General features: G+C 39.4%; 1 protein-coding gene across 2 annotated transcripts in view; it reads right to left on the bottom strand.

Moving 5' to 3' along the window:
• The window catches only part of LOC118931779 (metabotropic glutamate receptor 5), a 121,503-nt gene that overhangs the window by 89,835 nt on the left and 9,995 nt on the right, over nt 1-21,673 (bottom strand). For both annotated transcript variants that reach the window (XM_057507148.1, XM_036924544.2), the window contains exon 2: nt 1,974-2,220. In XM_057507148.1, the coding sequence (XP_057363131.1) occupies nt 1,974-2,179 (206 nt within the window). In that variant the 5' untranslated portion in view covers nt 2,180-2,220. The remainder of the gene's footprint in view (nt 1-1,973; nt 2,221-21,673) is intronic.

The raw sequence follows: 21,673 nt of genomic DNA, 5'->3' as shown, positions 1-21,673 counted from the left end.
TTTGATCCTGTTTGATTAATGGGCAGGCTGTTGTATAAGGTTGAGTTGAAGCCGAAGAGATTGAATTAGAATTTTAACTCTATCATATATAAGACTGTGTCTTTGGTTAAGTCATTTAACCTTTCTAAACCTTAGTTTGTGAGTCTTCAGCTAGAAAAGAGAAGGAAGATACTGCTTATCTCTTTGGATTAAAATGCACAGGACTTAGTAAGTGACTCAGAACATACACTCAATAAATATTAGTTATAATCATTTTGTAAATGTAACTAGAATAATTGGAAAAAGAAAATGTTGCAAACCTTTTCCTGAGTCTGGCTCATACCCTCAGAGGCCAGTTCTGACTACTTATTACTAGGCTAGTGTAATACCCAAACTTATTAATACATGGAAAGTCTCTAAACAATTGTGAATGCCCAGAAATTATTTGCAAAATATTCTGTATATTGTCCTTGAGAGAATTATCTATAAATTTTTTCTGAGTTAAAGAGATCCACAGTTCAGAAAAGGTTAAGAACCATGTCTTAAATACCTCTATACAACTTTTGAAGGATTATGAATGAGTTAGTGATGTTATGTCTGATCCATCAAGGTTTCCCTTTGGAGTAGGTGAGCCATCTGAGACATTTCCTCACTATCTGGTTTGTGGACCTGGCTTGGGTATGTGACCTGGTCTGAACTGGTAGAGCTCTGCAGTCATCAAAGTGTATGAACAAGCCCCCAAGTAAATCCATGTGCCTGTGTCAGACTCTAGGCCTTGACCTGAGTCTACAGACTGAGCCCACTGGTAAGTCTGAAGTTTTCTTTGTCTCTGAGAAAATGCTTGTATGTTCTCCCTTAGATACACTGAATAGCCAGAAAGGAGAAAACCATATATGAAAAGTCAGTATCTCTTGGCAAACAGCCTGCTTGGAGCAATATTCTTCAAGTCTCTCGAACAGAGAAAACACCCAGCTTTCCTCTTGGCCGGATATCTTGGAACTAGCTGTCACAGAGAAGTTCAGCTTGTGAGGTGGTGGCGGCTGTGTCAGGGACAAGGTCCAGCTCACCTCAGGAAAACAGAAACAAGCCAGACCAAGGTGGCCGGTACAATGTGTGGGCACATGGGGTGTGAGTCAGGGAGGGACTCAGGACACCTTCTTCTGGCAGGGTCAGCTGCAAACAGAGAGAATAAAGACACCCTCTCCAAGCACACGTGTCCAGCATAAGCTGTTGCTGGAAGAACACTTGGGATTTTGCCGTGGGAGACCAAAGGAGCCTGATCGTTCTGATCGAGGGCAGAGTGAAGACCCAGCTCAGGATGTCATTTCAGTGACTATCCCTTGTGGATGAAAAGTCTCATGGGTAAAATCACTTAAGAATTTAGACTATGAGACAGATGTGAATTCTGGTGAGTTCTAGGTACCTAATGACTTCCCTGGAGGCTGACCTGTAATTATGAATAAGTTCATATTTCTTAGGCTCCTCTCTATAAATAAGAGAAAAGGGCAATTTATTCCTCAAGGAAGGAGAAATTTCTCCAGTTGAAAGATAATAAAATAAAATATGCATTATAACTTACTAGAGGTACAGCCAACAATATAACATTTCTGGGTTACCAGAAGTGGAATTGTTCCTGTTTCAGAATAGTTCTATGACCCAAGAAGAGATCAGAGCACAGGGACTAAGGTGCAAAGAAGTGCAGAGAAACCAGAGCTGGCTGTTGGGTATCTGTGATAATGTGAGGCTCCTGCCTCTATGGTTAGGTCTCTGACAAGTGGTGATGATTCCAAGAGTGTTTTGGACATCAGCATCCATACTTTTCCCTGGCCACAGGAAATGGGCTTCCCCTCTCTGTCTTTACTCACTTTGTGATGTCAGAGCTCGCCAAACATTACCAGGAAGCCTACATAACCACAAAAGAGAGAAACAGGCACCTCGGGATGTAGAGATGGCTTGTTTAGGTTCTATTCTGTAGAGGAGAAGTGTAACTCTACCTTCCTGGAGAGTCTCCATTCTCATCAAATAGGATCATATCTCCAGAAACCCCAGTAAAATTGGTTTTCATCAGGGAGTCCAAAAGTTTCCGTCCATCAATTGGCTTCATTGCATCACAGAGGCCCGCATAGCCTGGGCAGAGGGACATCTGCATGTTGTGGAGCCCATAGGCCATGGAATAGATAGCATTGATCACGAATCCCATTTTGGAATCTTGAACGTGATGTGTTCTCAGAGTCAGAGAACCTGTTGGGAAACAAATCAGGGATTAACATCAAAATTTTATTCTACCATAGCTATATCCATGGATTCTGAATAATTAGAGAATACATTGGAGCAATTTATCAGAGTTAGAACCAGAGGAAATACAAGGTACAGGTGCCAACACAGTTAGCCTAATAATTGTCTTCTATTGCCAGGTTTTTACCCCAAGACCTTGAAGACAGACCTGAACCCCCAACAGTACTTCCTCTATAACTGAATTCTGGGGATGGATGTGTGATAGAACTGTGTTTCTGAGCACCAAATTTATTTGAAGAACAGACTAAGTGAACACACTCAGCTGTGATAATATACTTCCTTGGTTTAGAAATTCTCTACAAGTATCACTTCCAAACTATTTAGTCTTCTTAGCTGAGCAAACTAGGTCCTCCACCATCTTGCCTCAGTTTACCTGTTTGGATTTATCACCCACCACTTCCAACCTAGGCATACACTCTCCATAAACAGGCCTATTTGGAAATTCTGGAATGTAACATTTAAGGTCCATTAATTCATTAGTTAAATAAGCATTTATTGGAGTCTGAATAGACATAAAGCTGTGTGGTTGATGACGTAGAGAAAACACAAAGGTGAATCAGACAGGGATTCTGCACTTAAGAAGGAACTTATTCAGTAATAGAGATAAATTATATAATTACAATTAGAAATAGAAGGTGATAAATCTGCAATGCATGTGTAATTAAAATCTATAAAGGTCCAAAGAGGGAGAGATCCTTTCCACTGGAGGGCTTTTGGTAAAGTTTCAATAAAATGACTAACATTTTGTAGGTGTTATTGACTCAGCAAATTGGGAGTGAGGGCCTTTTACTTCTGACTGCTCAGAGCTTGCTGGGAGTGGGGAACATAATGTTGGCCAAGATAGACATGATTCTTGCTCTTATTTATTTAGAGTCTAGAGGGCAACTGAGCATCTAGCCCAGCAACTATAGTGTCGTTTGGTAAGTGCAGAGGCAGGACTGAATGTGGAGGAGCACCAGAAGCTCACCGGAGCTGAGCATTATGGCCAAGTATCAGCTGGATGAAGAGTGGAGGAAAGCATGTTTGCAGAATCACAGATGAGACAGAGTTTTTCTGATTTTGGAAAACCTTAAGAAGGTTGGACTATTCAGGACATGGAGTGGGAGTGGGGAGAATGGGAAAAACCAAAGTAGTAGAGGAAGGCAGGACTGTGTAAGCCACATTGAGATTGATGTACTTTATCATAAGAGCACTGGAATCCTTTGTAACATTTAAATAAGAAGGGACATGATAAGATTTCTACTTTAGAAAGACCAGTCTGGTTACAGTGGGGAGGAAGATTTAAAGGGCTGTAGGAGGAGAGTCAGGAAGTCCCATTAAGGGGCAATTCATAGAGAATGTAGTCAATCAGATTGTCAGAACAATGGATGGTGACAGATGGTGACTACACTCATCGTGGTGAGCATTACCTAGTGTACATAAATGTTGAATCACTATATTGTATACCTAAAAATATTGTATTGTTATATTGACTACACTTCAATAAAACTTCTTTTAAAAGGGGCAGTGGAACAGTCCGACCAGTTATAGCTGAAAATGGTGTCACCTAGGGTAGAGGCCATGGTTATGGACAGGTGTGTTTAGGAGACAGCATCTGCTACCAGGCCTGGCGACTGCAGCCTGGAGAGGACTGAGATTAGGGAGAGCATGGTAATAGGGTGGAAGGAACCACGGAGGTAAAACAGAGCTTGATATCCGGGGAAAGGTTTTCTTTAAGCGCAATAAACAGGAATTCTCCAAAGATAGCATGGTTCTTCATGATTTCTCAGTCTGTAGAGGTATATTAACCTCTCCTTGACTGCTGGCCCAAATGCTGATGCATTACATTTTGCCTGAACAGAGAGGCGTAAGTCTAAGATGAGGAATTCTGTTTCCACCTTAGGATAAGACTACTTTTCCAACCAAATCTTACAATTTCCTTTTCTATACAGGTTACTTTCCAACTAAATCTTACAATTTCCTTTTCTATACAGATGCCATTAATACTTGCACATTTTCCCCTCATACTGCTGGAAATTCCATTCTTCTGGAAGCTCTGTCTAATACTGTAGAATTTTCACTCCTCTCTCTTTCCTTCATCTCTTCTCAACTCTTGTTTGATCTATTTTCAAAATATATCCAGAATTAAACTCCTTCACACCAATTTACTTCTACCATGTTTAAGATACATTATATCCTGTCTGAATATGGCAATATTCTTTTAACTAATCTTCTTCTTTCTACCTTTGCCCATCTTCCCCGCATTTCAGATGACTGTCAGTGCAGTTGTCAGAAAAATTCCTATAAAATATGTCAGAACATGAGACACTGATCAAACTTCCCAGTGGCTCTTTCATTACTGAAAGTAAACACCAAAGTCCTTGCAGTGACCTTCAAAGACACAGAGGAGCCGGCTTATGGCTCTCTGTCCCTTTTCCTCTGATTCCATCTCCTAATACTCTTCATTTAGATTATTCCTCTCTAGCCACACTGAACTCCCTCCTGATCCTCAAACATTCCAGGCCTGCTCCTGCCTCTGGGCCCTTGAACTTGCTGTTCCTTCTACCTGGAATGCTTTGCTTCAGAGATCTGCAGAGATTGTTCCCTCCCCCATTCAGGTTTTTACTCAAGTATCATCCTCTCTGTAAGGACATCTCTGGATATTATGTCTAAATCTCATTTTCACCCCCTGCCTCCCTATCTCCTTTTCTGACATTATTTTTCACTTACTACCATCTAAAATAATACATATTTGTCTTGTTTATTGTCTGCCTCATCTACCCACAAAAGTGTTAACTCTGTGAAGAGAGGAATTTTTTCTGTTTTGTTCACTATTCAGTGTCTAGAATAGTTGCTGGCTAATAGTGGGTCCCCGATAAGCATTTGTTGAATGAATCAAAGAACTATCCCCTCTAACTAGGCTAATCCCTTCTATTTTCTTTTCCTCCCTGGCCCTATTAACACTAATCTGATCCATCTGTAAAGACTCCACGAGCACTTCCTCCATGAAGACCACCAATTTTACAGATACTAAATCAATTCTGCTCCCTATCACTTTCTCTATACCTCTCTCAGGTACCCTGTGCACCATGTGGGCATACTTAGGGGAAGGAGAGTTTGAAACTCCAGTCCTCAAGTCAGTCCATCCCCTATCTTTTTAAATTTAACTCCTTAAGTGGAAGCAGAGTTACTCATTTGATTGATTCTATTTCCAGAAAACTGACCGGGCAGTGATAGTCTTTAAAGCCATGCTTAGGTGTTTGACCTTGAGCAACCCACTAGCAGAGTTCAGCAGCAGGTGTGTTTGTGACTATTAAACAGGCAGTACTTTGATTCTCATTCTTTTATTTTCTCCTTATAAGCAGAAGAAGATCTAGGTTTAAATCCCTGCTCTGTGAGCTTCCCAGCTCCGTGATTTAGACAAGTTACTTAAATTCTCTAATATTCAGTTTAATTGTCTGTTAAATGGTGACCTATTATCTTGCAAGAGTGATGTGAGAATTAAATGCTATAAGTATCTCATACAGAGCCTGGCACAGGGTAGATGCATTATAGTAGTAACTGTTTTGAAATGTCAGTCATGACAACATGTAACCGCTATGTTCTGTGGTGAAGACTTTGGAGAATAGAAGCAGCCAAAGGTCTTGCCCAATGTGATGCCCAGTAGAGACTCAGGCAGTCATCCTTCAGGTTCCCTTCCTGGGTTTTCTTAATGCCTTGTCTACAATAGATAGCAATAGGCACGAAGGAAAAATTGGAGCCTTATTTTTTTGCAAATCAAATCACAGTGCTAAGGCCACAGTTACTGCACTGTTTGCTGAATGGAACAGGGGCAAGAATGAAAATCTGCATTTGTTTGGCACATTTCAAAATAATTTTTGCATATATCAGTGATGTGCATCAGTCCTGTATTCACACTGTAGAGATAAAGAAACCGAGGTGTAGACCAGCTAAGTAGGTTTTCCAAGGTCACACAGATAGTAAAAATCAGAAGTAGACATGAATTTCTCACACCAAGATAAGTGTCTTTTTTACTATACTATCTTGCTTCTCCTGCATGTACATATTCCCTGAACATTATTACTGTGCCACCTCTTTAAACTATTCTGAGATAAAACGCTAGGGAAAATAAACTAATAATATTGGATCTTTCCTGGAAAGTGCTGTTTCTATTCCCTCAAATAGTGCCCGCTAATGCTGCCCGAGACCTGGGCCCAGGAATATACAGAGGGAGCTGACCAAAGGCGAGAGCTTGAAATCCAAAGGACATACATGCATACTTGGTTGAATCATTTGTTGTTTCTGGGCATCTGGAATGACAAGGGTCTCGTAGAAGTTCCTGGTGATGTTTTCCCTTGTCACCCAAAGATTCCAAATGATTGCAAATTTAAATGAAACTGCCAGAAGAAAACTGTTGGAAGTTTGACCTTTGTAATTTCTCCTTAAAGTATTTTGATGCATGTATTTTTTTATTTTGGTATCATTAATATATAATTACATGAGCAACATTGTGGTTACTAGATTCCCCCATTATCAAGTCCCCACCACATACCCCTTACAGTCACTGTCCGTCAGCTTAGTAAGATGCTATAGAGTCACTACTTGTCTTCTCTGTGCTATACTGCCTTCCCTGTGCCCCCCACCCCCCACTACATTATATGTGTTAATTGTAATGCCCCTTATTCCCCTTCTTCCTCCCTCCCCTGCCTCCCCAGTCCCTTTTCCTTTGGCAACTGTTAGTCCATTCTTGAGTTCTGTGAGTCTGCTGCTGTTTTGTTTCTTCAGTTTTTGCTTTGTTCTTATGATGCATGTATTTTTAAAGAACAATATGTTGATCTGTTTTAGCATTCAGGATGCAACCGGGTCAGTTCAGGGAAGTTCAAGTGTGTATTCTGCCACATCATATCACATATATTCCAGCCTTTTCCATTATTAGAAGCAGCTCATGGCTGAGCTACCACCATCAGGGAGCTGAGAGCTGTTAAAATATGTGCTAACAAAATAAATACTTTACAAAATGCTTTAATTTCATGAAACTCAATGATACAGGAGCTATTTCCTCTATAGGTGAAGAAACTAAGTAAGTCAAGATGACTGTCCATAGCTGGCTGGCTTAGCTTTTCCTGTACTGGGGAAAGGAGTGGTGTCTACATTTAAAAGCAATTAAAGCAATAGACTCAATATTCGTAGATGTTGGGGAGATATTGGTTAATTAAGGAATTCTCCTGCCTCTTATCTCTTCAGAGTTAGATCTTTGTCTATCTCTACCTCCTTCTTAATTCCGCACATATCTGAGGTGGGTGAATCTGTAAGATGTCATCTTATGGTGTGTTAGAAAGTGCACATCAACTGCTAAGAGCAGCAGAAAACAGAGGGTAAGAGTTCTGGAATATCTGTTCTGGAACCAGGCAGCAGGTTAGAATCACAGCTTTACTACTTACTATTGTGTGGCTCTGGCCAAGGTCATTAACTTCTCTGTGCCTGAAAAAAATGGACTTAATCATATATCTGATTAATAGATTTATATAGGGATTAAATAAGATTATACTTAAAAAGCATTTGATAAAACACATTGATATATGTTTCTTGGTCCCTGACACCAGTTCTATTACTAATGATCTGGTTTGCTTCTTGACACGCAAAATATAAAGATCTGGAAGAAGTATGCTCTCAAGCAGAGGCATCAGCTAGCGCACATGTGCCTACTGTATTCTCTGAGAAATAAAAGAAGGCTGGAACAGTGAGTTAGGGGGAAGAGAAATAGGATCTGAGGGAAGTGAGCCAGACTGGGGCTGTATAATGTAGGGCTTTGGAGTGTTTTTAATCAGAGAACTAACATGATCTCAATTTTATTCTAAAAATTGTACTTGGAAGATGGAAAATAGAATGAGAATGGGAAAACTTGGGGAATCTTGAGATAGGATGCTAAGAGGTAATGGTGAATTAGTCCAGGATAGGCTGCTAAGTATATTTTGAAAGCAGGCAGTACAGGATACGTTGATGGATTGGATGTGAGGTATTAAGGAAAAAGAAGAATCAAGGATTAGTCCAGGTTTTCCTTTTAAGCAACTAGATGAATTCAAGTGCCTTTGAGGTGTGATTAACAGGTTGGTGGGGACGGGGAATCAAAGTGATGTTTGACATGCTGAACAGTGAGATTGGTCAGTGGCCGATGCGACCAGGCAACAGATATTGGTGGATTAAATTAGACAGACAGCAATAGAGATGGAGAGAAGAGTTCAGAGTCAGGAAACATTTTGAAAATAGAACTGACATGCCCAGCTGACCGATGGGACCTGTCTCAGCTATCAGACTCCTGTGTGAGTTCCTGATCGCTCCATTACTATATGTGGAGATGCTAGACTATTTCATTGGCTATCTAGAGTTGCCTTGGATGGATACAGTATGATTTATTTTTACTAGTTCCAGAATGTCCTATAAGTTCGGCAACAGCCTCCTAACATCTGATTGCCTCCAATCTTGCCCTGCTCACGTTTGTGTATTTCCATTGTAGATACAGAGAGAGTGGCTTTTCTAAAGTACAAAGCTGATTTTGTTAAGTCCCTTATTAAAACCATTCAGTAGATAACCAAATTACACCCGAAATACTTTGTCCTGATCTTCAAGACCTTTCGTGTTCTGCTTTCAATTTACCTCTCTATTCTGACCCATCCTACTCTATAGGCACCAGATTTTTGGAACTTTTTGCAGCCTCTAATAAACTCTTCCTATAGATGGGCCTCTGTGCACTTTACTCTATACATCTGGAACATACTTTCGTGCAGATATTCTATTTTTAATTTGTGTGTGTCTAGGACTCACTTCCACTTAGAAATAGTTCATAACTCTTCTGTACTTCAGAGTTAAGGCTTTTCTCTCTTCCCTTATAGCACCACTGCTCATGTGCATCATACACTCACCACCCCGTACAGAAATGGCTTGTTGACATAGCTGTCTCTTGACTGAAGGTTCTGCTCTGTTCTCCTGTAGTACTGGTGGTTCCTAGTACACTGTGGGCTCCTTGAGGACAGTGATTCTGTCATTCACAGAGATAGCTCCATGCCTAGCACAGCACCTGTTACATGACTGACACTTTTGATATACGTCAAGTACATGAATGAAACCTGAGTGATGACAGGATGTCTCAAAGTGTATCACCAAATACCAGGTCTCATCTTCAAACTGTCAAATTAGTACTAAGGCAATCACTCCTTTGTAGAATGGCACTAAATGAAACTAAAAAACAATGGCAATGTACAACAGCCTCTGCCAGGTGGACCAGACAATCCCATTAAGCAAATCTGTGTGCTTTCAGCATCTGATAAAACTACATGGGAAAAATTCAGGGAAGATGGAATAGGCACTGTCCACTCTGTTTCTCCCACAATACAGCTAAAAACCCTGGGCGGAATGACTGCAGCAGCTTTCTGAGGATTCTGAAAAGTAAATGGTAACAGGTGGACTGGGGAAGGAAATTGGAATTCAAAATGCCCCTCAACCATGCACGAGACTCTGCACTCTTTTTCCTCCAGAATTGCTGGATTTGGACTTGAAGGCAGCCCCGAACACGGAGCTGCACACCAGAAATTGCTCTGAGAAAAACCTTCTGCTTTGGGTCCAAAGAGTGGCAAGGAGCACCTACATGTCAGACAGTAGGGAAATTCCAGTTTTGTTTTTCATTTATTTGTTTTCCTATGGAAACCCCCCAGACAGCCCGGCACAGGGGATGGTGGCAAAGGTGATGGTGGCGGGGAAGCCCTGTAACCCGTGGGTGGGACCCCTTCTCTGTCACCAGAGGAACACCGTCCCAAGAGAATGGGCACATTCTCCATTGCTTGGGAGAGGCTGGGAACTGGAAAATGCCAGGGAGACTGTGGAGAATGCAGAGCTGAGGCATAGTCACTGAATATGAACATCCTACAACGCTGAATTTGGTCACAGAGAAGGGCTGCTGCCCTGAGAGCTGCATGGGAAGAATGACCAGAGCAGCTTCCTGAGGATTCCGAAAAGCAAATAGGAACAGATGGGTCTGGGAAGGATGAACTCCCGGGCTTGCCCCTGAGTTAAGCAAGCATGGATTTGACACCAGGCAGCACACAACATGTTGAGAAGTGAACTGTGGGATAAACACTGCCCACGTCCAGGACTGGCCCCCCAGTGAGGCACAGCTGCCACAAGCTCTGATGGCACTGGACAGGCTTTGGAAGCCGCACTGACAGTGGACTGACAGCCCGCAGATGCAGCAAGAACTTGTAGCCGAAAGCCAGCCAGGTTCATTTCCTGTTTTGCTTTCTTTTCTTAAATATTCTCTATAAGATAACATGACATCTGAAATGTGCAGAGTCATGAGATGACACCTGTTGTAAGGGCATGTCTGTGGTCACCTGGGACGTAAGAGTCCCACCACCTGCTACTGATCTTCTTTCTGTCTGCATTTCCAAACTCCCTGCTCCTCTTTGGTAGGGATACAGCCTTTCTTCAGATGTCTTCACAGAACTCACAGTTATATTCAACTCCTTTGTGCTTCCTGCTTAGGCCCTAGAGAGGAATTCTGGCTCATTAGTTAATTTATTCATTGACTGATTCAGAGATTAATTAAGTTATTGATGGAACAGATGTTTAGTGAATCCTTACAGTATGTCAGACACTGTGCTGGATGCTGGTGATACAAGCATGAGTAATATAGTATCTCTCTCCTCCAAAAATCTCAGCTTGTAAAATATGGGTCAGTGATGCATGTTTGGGGGGGCCCAAGGAGTTTCCCCTTCCTAGGCAAGTTTTAAAGTCCTGAGTGCACATAATTTAATGGCTCACTTTATCCAGACCTCTTTGCATATCCACTAAGTGGTAGGAAAGAGAGGGCACGTTAATTAGTTGGCATGTTAATGCAGGAAAGAAATGGACTTCATTCAGTAGTATTTACTCTGTTCAAGGATTATTTTTTTAGGCCAGGCCGAGTGTGGGCATGAGACTTGTGCCAAAGCAAACCTGCCAGTTGCTCTCAGGCTGGATCTGTCTCACGGCAGCCTGCGGAGAGCAAACGCAAGTAGGGAAGGACAGCCGTTCCCTCCCTATTTCCTTCTCCAGAATTGGATCCCTGATTTAGAACACTTAACATTCAGTCCTAATTTTACTATTGTTTAATCAAATCGGAAGGCTCTAAAAGGATTAGCAGAAACTGAAATTCTCCAGTCCATGATTACAATTTAATTGTATGGCACTCAAAACATGCTCTTTAATTCATCTGGGAGCCAGAAGGTTGAAGCTTGGTAGCTGTTAAACAACGGGAAATCAAGAGTGCCTTAACAATGCAGAATCAGAGAATGATACAAGGGACTTTAGACAGCGCTAGTCTAGAAGCTACGGAAAAGGCGCTAAGGCTGAATTTGGCCTTCAGATAGGTTTTGTTTGGCTAAATGCTATTTTGTGGAAATTTCACATAAGAATCTTTGTAGACTATCCTGAAAAAAATCAGAAGATTCACATTCTCCTATGGCAAATGCTAACCTGGTTTATCTTTTATATGACCTCTTCGACCTCTGAGATTGGCTCCTACTAATCTGGTCCAATACACTCATTTTACAGATGAGGGAAATAAGGCCAAGAGAAAGAAAGGACCCCCTGAAGTCATCTCTCTGGTTAGCGGTGGCTTGCCCCAGACCTCTTGTGTCCAAACTCCTGGATTAGTGCTATTTTCAAAGGGAGGCAAAGGAAACTATGATTTCAAGTTGTTTTCAGCAAATTAATTCATGGTCACAGAGTAATGTAACTGGCAACAATTTATTTTCAAAAGTCCCAAGTTAATTCTTTTAGCCTTTACACTAAATACTAAAATACTTTTGATTTGCCCTCATTATTTCCTCTCTACCCACCAAGAGGGGACAGATAGTAAAGGGAAGGAGAATATAAGGGAAGGGACTCAAGTATTTTGTAGGAAGGAAATTATAAATCTGGAAGATGCCATTGGATAGCATACTGTAATATTGCAATGCAGAACATTTCAGAGGAACCAATTCTCCCTACTCCCATTTATTTTCTGAATCTACTTATACCTTCTGCATATGACAAATGGATTCCATTTATGCTCAGTGAATGACACAATAATTTGTTTCCCATGGTGACAGAAGGGCAGAGTATTCCCCAAGCTAGAATTAATCTTTTGCCATTACGTGCTCCCACAGAAATGTGTTTACACCTCTATTACAATGCATATTACTTTCTGCCATGCATTAGGATGATCTATGTGTTTGTCTGTACCCATCACAGAGTATAAGCTCCATGAAGACTAAAACTGTCTTGCTTATACTGTATCCTCTACAGCTGCTAATGTTGCATGTAGTGAGTAATCCATTCCTTCATTTAACATTTCCTAAGCACCTATTCTGCACAAAAGCCTCTAAATATACCAGGAGATTCAGAGACTAGTTCAGAATAGGCAGTCAGCTCTGTGCAGATTGGGCCCATGTTGATCTTGCTTATCACTGTATCTCTAGCACCCAGAATAGTGGTCAACATTGTCAGTAGTATATTGGTGGGTCATATGAGTGATGGGTGAATGTGAATAGACTTATTGTATGAAACTTAACATATAATAGGCTAGACAGAGACATTAATGTTATAATGAAGATGCAAGTAGCTTCTTGGGAGCCTAGGTTAAGATTAATAAAATAAAGGACTGGTTATGTGATGTAGGGCTTTTACAGAGCTAGTGATGTCAAGAAGGAAAGAACAGTGGTGAGCATAGCTGCCTCCCAAGAAGGAAAAAATAGTCTATGAAAGAGCAGAAGTAACAGATGACATCACATAAACCATTCATCCTTTCCTAACACCATACCTAAATGTCTATTCTGCGCCTAGACACATGGCAATGCTGGGAACCACAGCTGTTGGCATGTGCCCATGCAGACATTAGTTTCCGGTATCTAGTGACTCCAATTTATAACTGCCTGAAATACAGGCAGCTGACCTCTAAATGCTCATATTGAAATGCAAATGAAAGCAGCAGCTGCAGAAAGAAGACATGTCTTCAGGGAGCTACAGAAACTCGCCGGGTTGCACACTTCCATGTGCAGAACATCAAATTTTAAATTTAAATGTTTCACCGGGAACAGCCGGCTGGCAGTCCTCTAATGGATATGTTATTTCAGATAGCATATCTTGTTCATTTATATTACAGTATTTGGAGGAACTTCCATATGGTGTGTAAATGAAGGCAGAATTCCACAGGGATATGAAGGCTGGTGGTTAGGATATGAGTTAAAACAGTATGTGGCAAAAAGCCATACATTCCATTCTCCTTACTACACCAGGACCAAACTCCTAGATCAGAAATTTTCTCTTTGGCCCTGTCTGTCTGTCCGTCTCCATCACCACTGTTTTTTTGGTTTTTTTTTTTCCATTTTTAACTGTGTTTAAAAAATATTTTCTGAAGATGTGGCTTTCCAATCTCTGATGAGCTTCCTACAATACCTTAAAATACAGTTTAATGGTCACTTTCCTGTGAAGGCTGCTAGAGCTTCTCAGGTAGAATTGAATTATTCTTTATTTCAGAGCTTCTTCATTTGGAAACAGGAAAATAATACCTTCATGTAGAGTTGTGAGAATTAGAGCCAGTAGGGATAGGAGTCATGAACCTGCAAGAGGTGCTAAATAACTGGAAACTCTTCCTGTTGTTGTACCTCTAGGATAATTTATATATGAGAGATCACTGGACTGATCTAAGATATTTGCAAAATTAGTATTCCCACCTTTTAAAATTTGAGAATTAGTATACTTTTATGTACAAAATGTACCAGAGTTTATACTTCTGAAGATAAGTGATGCTAAAAATTTAAGTTCCATTAAGACTTTTACTTCTAATCAAAAATAACAAGCATGGTAAATGAAAGCTCCATCTCACGTAATAGCACTGTAATTGAAATGATTGAGGAAATTTAAAAAAATGAATTGCATTGCAGTTAGTAAGCCTTCTGCAAAGAATTCAACCAATAAATGCAGAGTTCACAAATTGTACACATGGAAGGTTAATTATCGTGTCTAACATGAGATTGGATTAGGGTAGAAATATTTGTGTAAAACAATAGACACGGATAATTTTTTATCAAAAAGTATTTATGAAGCTCTGTATTCTGAGTGTTGTAGTTCTGTACCACAGTAACAGCTTCTTTATTATAGCTATTTCTTTAAAATCACAATAATGTCACTTTCAACCATGACAATGATTATTTCCTACAAACTATTTTATTTTGAAATATTTCTAAGGCAGGCATTTGAGGAGAAGAGACAGAAGAAGAAAGTATGTCACACATGCTAAATGTTAGGTGCTTCATGCTTATTACTTCATTTAACCTTAAACATATAAGCCAGCATTATTTTCTGCCTGTATCTAGCTGAGAAAATTTGGGCTGAAAGATGTTTCTGCCCTGTGTCCATAATACTTCTTTTTCCTGTTTAGTCTCTAGGATTGATTTACTTTTTTTTTTTTTTTAAAAAAAAGAACAGAATGGAAGCCATGGAGTTAAAAAATAAAATGACTCACCAAAATATCTCAACTCTATACAATTTCTTGTCTATAGAGAACATTTCCTAAAATATCATGTTTACAAAAGAAGTAATAAAGGTAAGTTACTGCTTAAATGCACACAGTTCACCTTGTCAGTATGAATAGGCATTGATTTCCTCGTAACCTGGACTTGAGTCCCTTGATTCACAGGGTCACCCACTCAGCACATACTGGGGGAATGCTGAGTGCTCTGGGGAGCATTCAGGGGAGGGAACACCTTTTAATAAACATGTAATATATGTTCCTTTATTCATTTAGCAAGTATATACTGAGCACCAACTCTATGCCGGAGCTGTTCTAACAAGAGTTTTCACCAAGTATTTATTAAGCACCAAGTACATTCAATAATCTATAAAACTGCCTAATGGCAGCAGAGAAGTCAATCCTATGTATATGCACATTAGTTAGTTTATTTGGAGTTATGCGGCCTATGGTTTGAGACTGTTTTGCCACTTACTAGCTGTGTAATGTCGGATAAGTCATTTAACCTCACTAAGAATTTCTTCTTTCATTTTTTTAGTGGTAGCTATCTCCTCAGATTGATGGGGCCACAACATAAGATAGTGTTGGGAAAATGTGGGTAAGAATAGGACCTAGGAAACAACTGCTTATTAAATGTTAATTGTGATAATGATGATAGTAGTGAGACCACTTCTATCATTTGCAATTATTGAATTAAACTGTAGTGAACGTCATTATTCGACTGCATGGAATCCAAATCTCCTTCCTAATTTTGATGAACTCCTCACTGTACCGAGATTCCAGAAGGCTGCACAAGAATTAGGGAAGCTGAAGTAGCCCTTATCCCCCTGCATTCTCCATACCCTGGTTGCCAAGTAATGGAATGTACCCCAGGCTCAGTAAATCAGATGCGGCTTCCTGGGAAACTGGAGGAAATGAAGTAAAACAAAAGAACGACCGGTATTCACTTACAGTGGAGTGAGAGGTAGGGTCCATGTGCAGTCTGTCCAAAGTGCTAAAAGCTGGGCTTCTGGGTTCATGGCCTCAGGGAGCTGGTCCATGTTTCCAAACTTGGCTTCCCAGCTACCAGTAGATCCCAGGAGACCTCAATCTTCTTCAATAATAGTATTTATTTAGATTTATGTTTACTTACTTTACTGAAGAGAGCCACACTAAAATTAGTTTCTAGTGATTACAACCAAACCCCCTGACATGAATCAAATTGTTGTAGTTACTAGTTTGACAACTGTTTACTAATTATTTGAATTCCAACTCCACTATTAATTTTTATAATAATTACTGGCCTGGCTCTATCCAGTATTCCATGGGTTTGTATGGGTGCCTGCAGTCCAACAGAGGCAAATCATTTATTTATTTTATGAAAGTAGAACCACGGACCAAAAGATTTTCTGAGCTGAATTATCTGACCAAGAGAATGCAGACATCAAATTCAATTCACTACCGATTTTCCTCATCCGGGACAGCAGATGCCTTGCACCCTGGCAGCTGATTTCGTGAGGGAGGGCACTCTGCAATTACCTGTGACTATTTGAATTAGCTAATTCAGTTTAGAGAAAAGTCACCAGATGAATTTCTCTCTCTCTCTCTCATCATTGATTGAAGCTTAATTAAATATTGCCTGAGAGCATAAAAGAGAGCCATGATCCATGCCTACTTTACCTCTTCTAAGAAGCTGAGAAACACAGGAGGAACAGAGAAACTGGAATAAGAAACTGAACATTCTGAGTATCAAGGGAACTCCTACTAAAGAAAATGTGTCATGTACTCCTGAACCTGAGTTTAAATACTATTTCTGTTATCCAAGTATTTCACTTGAAGACCAGTAACAGCTAGTTATCCAGGATTTTAAAAACACACCACCTTTGAAGCAATGTACTGTGTGTCTGATAAGATGTTCTAGAACCATAAAACACACTTGAATATTGTTTTTATACTTTGCTAGAATTTCCCAGATGCAACATATACCAATTCAGGCAGAATAGGAAAACATTTTAACCTGGAACAGTCAGGAAGCAGTTTACACACAGTTTGTAAATGCACAAACTTTTTGTGTTTCTCTCTACTGTTAACTATATAGGTTTGTGACTTCCATTTGTTTGAGTTGCGTTTTCTATACAATGCACCTTTTTGCTGAATTCTTCCTTAGAATCGCATTCTTTTATTTGTTCTGAAGTATTAGTATTCTTAGCTTTGTGAGATTGCTAGGGAAAAACAGGGTGCAGGAGAAAAATACTAATAATGATATGATCTACTGAATTTTACTAAAGTTAGAGACTATGTGCTATGGACTGAACTGTATTCTCTCATAATTCATATTTCAGCACGAATAAACCTTAACTGCCAATGTGATGATATTGGGGATAGAGCTTTTGGGCGATAAGGACTTTGAGGGGTCTTGGGGTAGGGTCTATGAGATCATGAGGGCTCCACCCTCATGATGCGATTAGGGCCCTTATAAGAAAAGACACTAAAGAGCTTGTTTCTTCCTCTGTGCCATGTGAGGAGGCAGCTGTCTGTAAGCCAAGAAAGAGGCCCTCACCAGAACCTGACCACACTGAGCAACTTTCCCAGTTGTTCAGGCTCTTCTCTCTGCTTGGCTCCTCCTTCCACTTATCTACACCACCGTCAAGCTGTCCCTTCCAATTATCCTTGGCATCCTGACCCGCAGTTATCTCTCCCATCTGTAGATTTCTGTGATCCTTCCTAGTTGAGTCATATGCTCCAGCAATGCTTTAAACCTGAGAGACCTTGTGGCAGAGTGCAGACTGTGGATCAGACTGAATTCAAATACCTGCAGTGCATCTTGTCCTGAAAAAGTAGTGAACCTTTCCCAGCTTTAGTTTCTATTGAAAAACGTAGTTATACTTCTATCCAACACAATTATATGAGGAATAAGTACTTGAATCTCCCAGAGGGCCTCGCCTACAGAAGCACTCAATAAATGGAGGTTCCCTCTGCTTTACTTGTACTAACTAAAAATATCCACCGCTTCCACTGCTTCTGCCTGGGTCCAAACCATCCTCTCTCATCTTATCACTGCAGTTTCCTTCTAATCATCTCCCTGCTTCCTCTTTTACCACACCTACCATCTATTCTTAATATGATAGCAAAAGTGATCTTCAAAAAATGAACCAGTTCAAGTCCTTCCTTTGCCCAAACTTCGAGTTTGCTTCAAGTTTCACTTGAGTAAAAGCCAAGGTCAGTGCCATGCCAGCAAGACTTTACAAGACCTCACCCTCTGTTACCCCTTTGCCATCATCTCCTACTAGGTTCCAGCCACACTTGTCTTCTAACTGTTTCCTTAAATATAACAGCTCATGTCCCTCCCTGGACTCTGTACCTGCATTTCCTGCAACAGGAACCATCCTCCCTTGTGTCCACCTGGGTTACTGCCTCATCTCCTCCTGGGGTTTACACAAAGTCACTTTCTCAGTAAAGTTGTTCCTTAGCACCCCATTTAAATTGCATCCTCCCTAAGGTTCTAAACCCTGCTTCCCTGCTTTGTTTTTTTTTTCTCTTAAGTTACCACCATCTAATATAACATATAATTTATTTGTTTGTTTTGTTTTACTCTGTCTTCCCTAATAAGAACATATGCTCCATGACGACTGGTATTTTTGTCTGTTTTATTTATGCTACAGCCCCAGCACCTAAAAAAATGAGTGGCACAAAAAAAGGCATTCCGTTAGGTATTTGCCAAAGAGATTAATCACTTATCTAGTTTTAACAGTACATCTATTATTGTTTTATGTTGATACCCTGAAGTCAAGTACCAGAACATGCTTCCCCTGGATTCCACCCCAGCATTACCCAATGTTGTAAGGGTGCAATAGTCATCTACTAATGTGGATTATCTTTCAATAGCCAAGCTTTTTCACATGATTTTTTTAGCGACCTTATCTTTGACAGAAGGCTCTCTTGCCACTTTAGTGGCTGTGTGGGACCGTAGTTTCTTTATTTAGTAGCTATGTGGCCCGTGTGTTAGTTCTCTAAAATTGTAAAGGTTGTGACACTGGCAGTTACTGAAACAGCAGAACACCAGGCCAACCATGAAGGCTGTGGCAAAAACCATCCCACACAGTTGCCACGGCGATGTGGGTAAACTCATATATAGTGTCTGATACTCAGCCATAAAATTAAAATTAGCCCTATGTATTGCTCAGGGAACAGCACCTGTTATAAAGCAGGCCTACTAAGCTAAAACACCTATAGTAATATGAAGACTAAGATCATTGAAAGGCAGAGGAAACATCTGTTGTTTCTTTCATGTTGTATTTAAATAGGCAGTCAATCATCATTCCTAGCCTGGAGATTATTGGAAAATATATTTACTAATACTACATGGTGCATTTCTTTTTCACAATAACTTAAATGCAAATATTTTCTAAAGCAAAATCTATTGTGGTAACTTTGTAGGTACAAAGTCTTAAGTCAACATTTCCAGAGATCCTTTAATAGGATCCTTACATATATCATCTTGTTTTATCTTCACAATGACTCTAAAATATAAGTAATCATTTAAATTGTATAAATGGAGAAGGCAAGGCTATGTAACTGGCCCAAGGCTACAGGTGAGTGGGCGGTGGGGCTGAATTTAACCCAGGTCCTCAGTCTGAAGCTCTCCTGTCCATTACAGCACGGCTTACTGAGCCATCTGAGAGACTGAGAGAGAACACTGCACTGGGCTCCTCAAGGAGATGAGCCTACGGATTAAAAGCAAGAGGAAAAAGTCCTTGTATATGAATAAAACTTCTATTTGGTTATGGGCATCCAAATCACAAGAGACATAGAAGATAAAGGGTTTGGTTTTTGCTGGAATTCTCTGAAGCCTAAGAAAAAGTCTGGCAAATATAAACACGTGTGTGTGTGTGTGTGTGTGTATTTGTACTTAAATACTTAAGAGTTTTATTAAAGTACAATTGATATTCAATAGACTGCACATTTTGAAAGTGAACAACTTAATAAGTTCTCATATATATACATTATTGAGAAACCATGACAATGATACAGATAGTGTATCCATCACCTCCATGTGTTTCCTCATGGACCTTTTTAAATCCCTTCCATTCCCAGGCAACCACTTATCTGTTTCCTGTCACCGTAGATTACTTGGCATTTTCTGAAGTTTCATAGGGATTGAATCATGCAGTGCGTATTCTTTCTTTTCCTGTTTTCTCTCACTCAACATAATTATTTTGAGATTTTCTATTTGTTAGGTGTATCAATAACTCATTGCTTTCTGTTCATGAGTACTATTCTGTTGGACCTATGTCTATCCAAATTGTCCAGTGCTAAGAAGCTGATCCTTTCTTCACTGAATTGGTTGTGCACCTCTGTCAAGACAGTTTTCTATATACATGTAGGCCTGTTTCTAAATTCCCTGTTCTGTTCCACTGATATATCTGTCTATCTTTACAAAGATACATGCCATTTTGATTACTACATTTTTAGACTTGAGTCTTGAAATCAGGTAATGTTAATCTACTAACTTTATTCTTCTTTTTCAGAGTTGTTTTGAGTATTCTAGGTCCTTTGCATTTACATAATTTTTTAAAATCAGTTTGTCAATTTGCTGAGAGTTTTATTGGAGTTCTTTAAATCCGTAGATGAAATTTGGGAGAAATGACATTGTAACATTAAGTCTTCTGATGTGTGCTTACAGTGTCTCCGTTTATTTAAACCTTCAATTGAGCAATGTTTTTTAGTTCTCAGAATAAAGATTTGCACATCTATTGCCAGATTTACCCCTGAGTTTTTCATATTAACATTATTTTAAATGGTAGTAATTTTTTATTTCACTTTCTAATCATTTATTATTATATAGAAATATAATAGAGTTTTGCATAATAATCTTCTATACTACAAATTTAATAAACTCATGAGAATGTTTAGTAGATAACATTGGGTTTTCTAGATTGACAATCATATCATTATCATTTGTTATCCAAGACAGTTTAATTTATCATTTCGAATCTGGGTGCCTTTATTTCTTTAGTTAATATATATCTCACTAACTAAAACCTCTGTGAGAAGAGCCAACCTCCTTGCCTTATCATGGGGGAAGTATTACTAGACTGATGAAGTTCCTGTCTATTCCTATTTTTTTATCAGAAATTAACATTACATTTTGACATATTTAACAATCTTGTAGGTTTTTAATAAAAAAAGTACATTGCTCAACTTTTAAATATTAAATTAACTTTACATTTTGGGATAAATCTGACTTGGTCATGATATAGTAATCTTCTGCGTATTACTGGATATGATTTGCTAAAATTCTTTTAGAATATACCAATATTGGTTTGTCATTTTCCATATATATCTTGGTCTGGTTTTGATATCAGGATAATGTTGGCCTCATTGATTGAATTGGGAAGTATTCCTGCCTGCCTCTTTAATTTTCTGTTGGAGTTAATATAGAATTCATATCAGTTCTTCCATAAATATCTGGTAGCAGTTTACCAGTAAAACCGTCTGACCTATAGTTGTATTTGTGGGAAAATCCTTAACTATAAATTTAGTTTCTTTAATAGATGTAGGGCTATTCAGGTTGCCTATTCTTCAGTGAACTTTGGTGGTTTGTGCTTTTCAGGGAATTTCTCCATTTTATCTAGGTTGACTAATGTATTGGATAGAGTTGTTTTAAAAAATATTTCTTAGTTTCCTTCTCATATCTGTAGACTTTGTAGTAATGTCACCTCTTATGCTTGTATTGTTAATTTGTGTTTCCTCTCTTTTCCTGACCAATATTTTTTCTATTTCATTGATCTTTTAAAAGAGCCAGTCTTTAGTTTCATTGATTTTCTCTATTATGTTTCTGTTTTGTTTTAAATATTTCACTGATTTTCACTCTGATCTATTGCTTCATTCTACTTT

The sequence above is a fragment of the Manis pentadactyla genome, chromosome 9, assembly GCF_030020395.1.
Source record: "Manis pentadactyla isolate mManPen7 chromosome 9, mManPen7.hap1, whole genome shotgun sequence".
Lineage (NCBI taxonomy): Eukaryota > Metazoa > Chordata > Mammalia > Pholidota > Manidae > Manis > Manis pentadactyla.
This window is presented reverse-complemented; position numbering and strand designations above follow the sequence as displayed.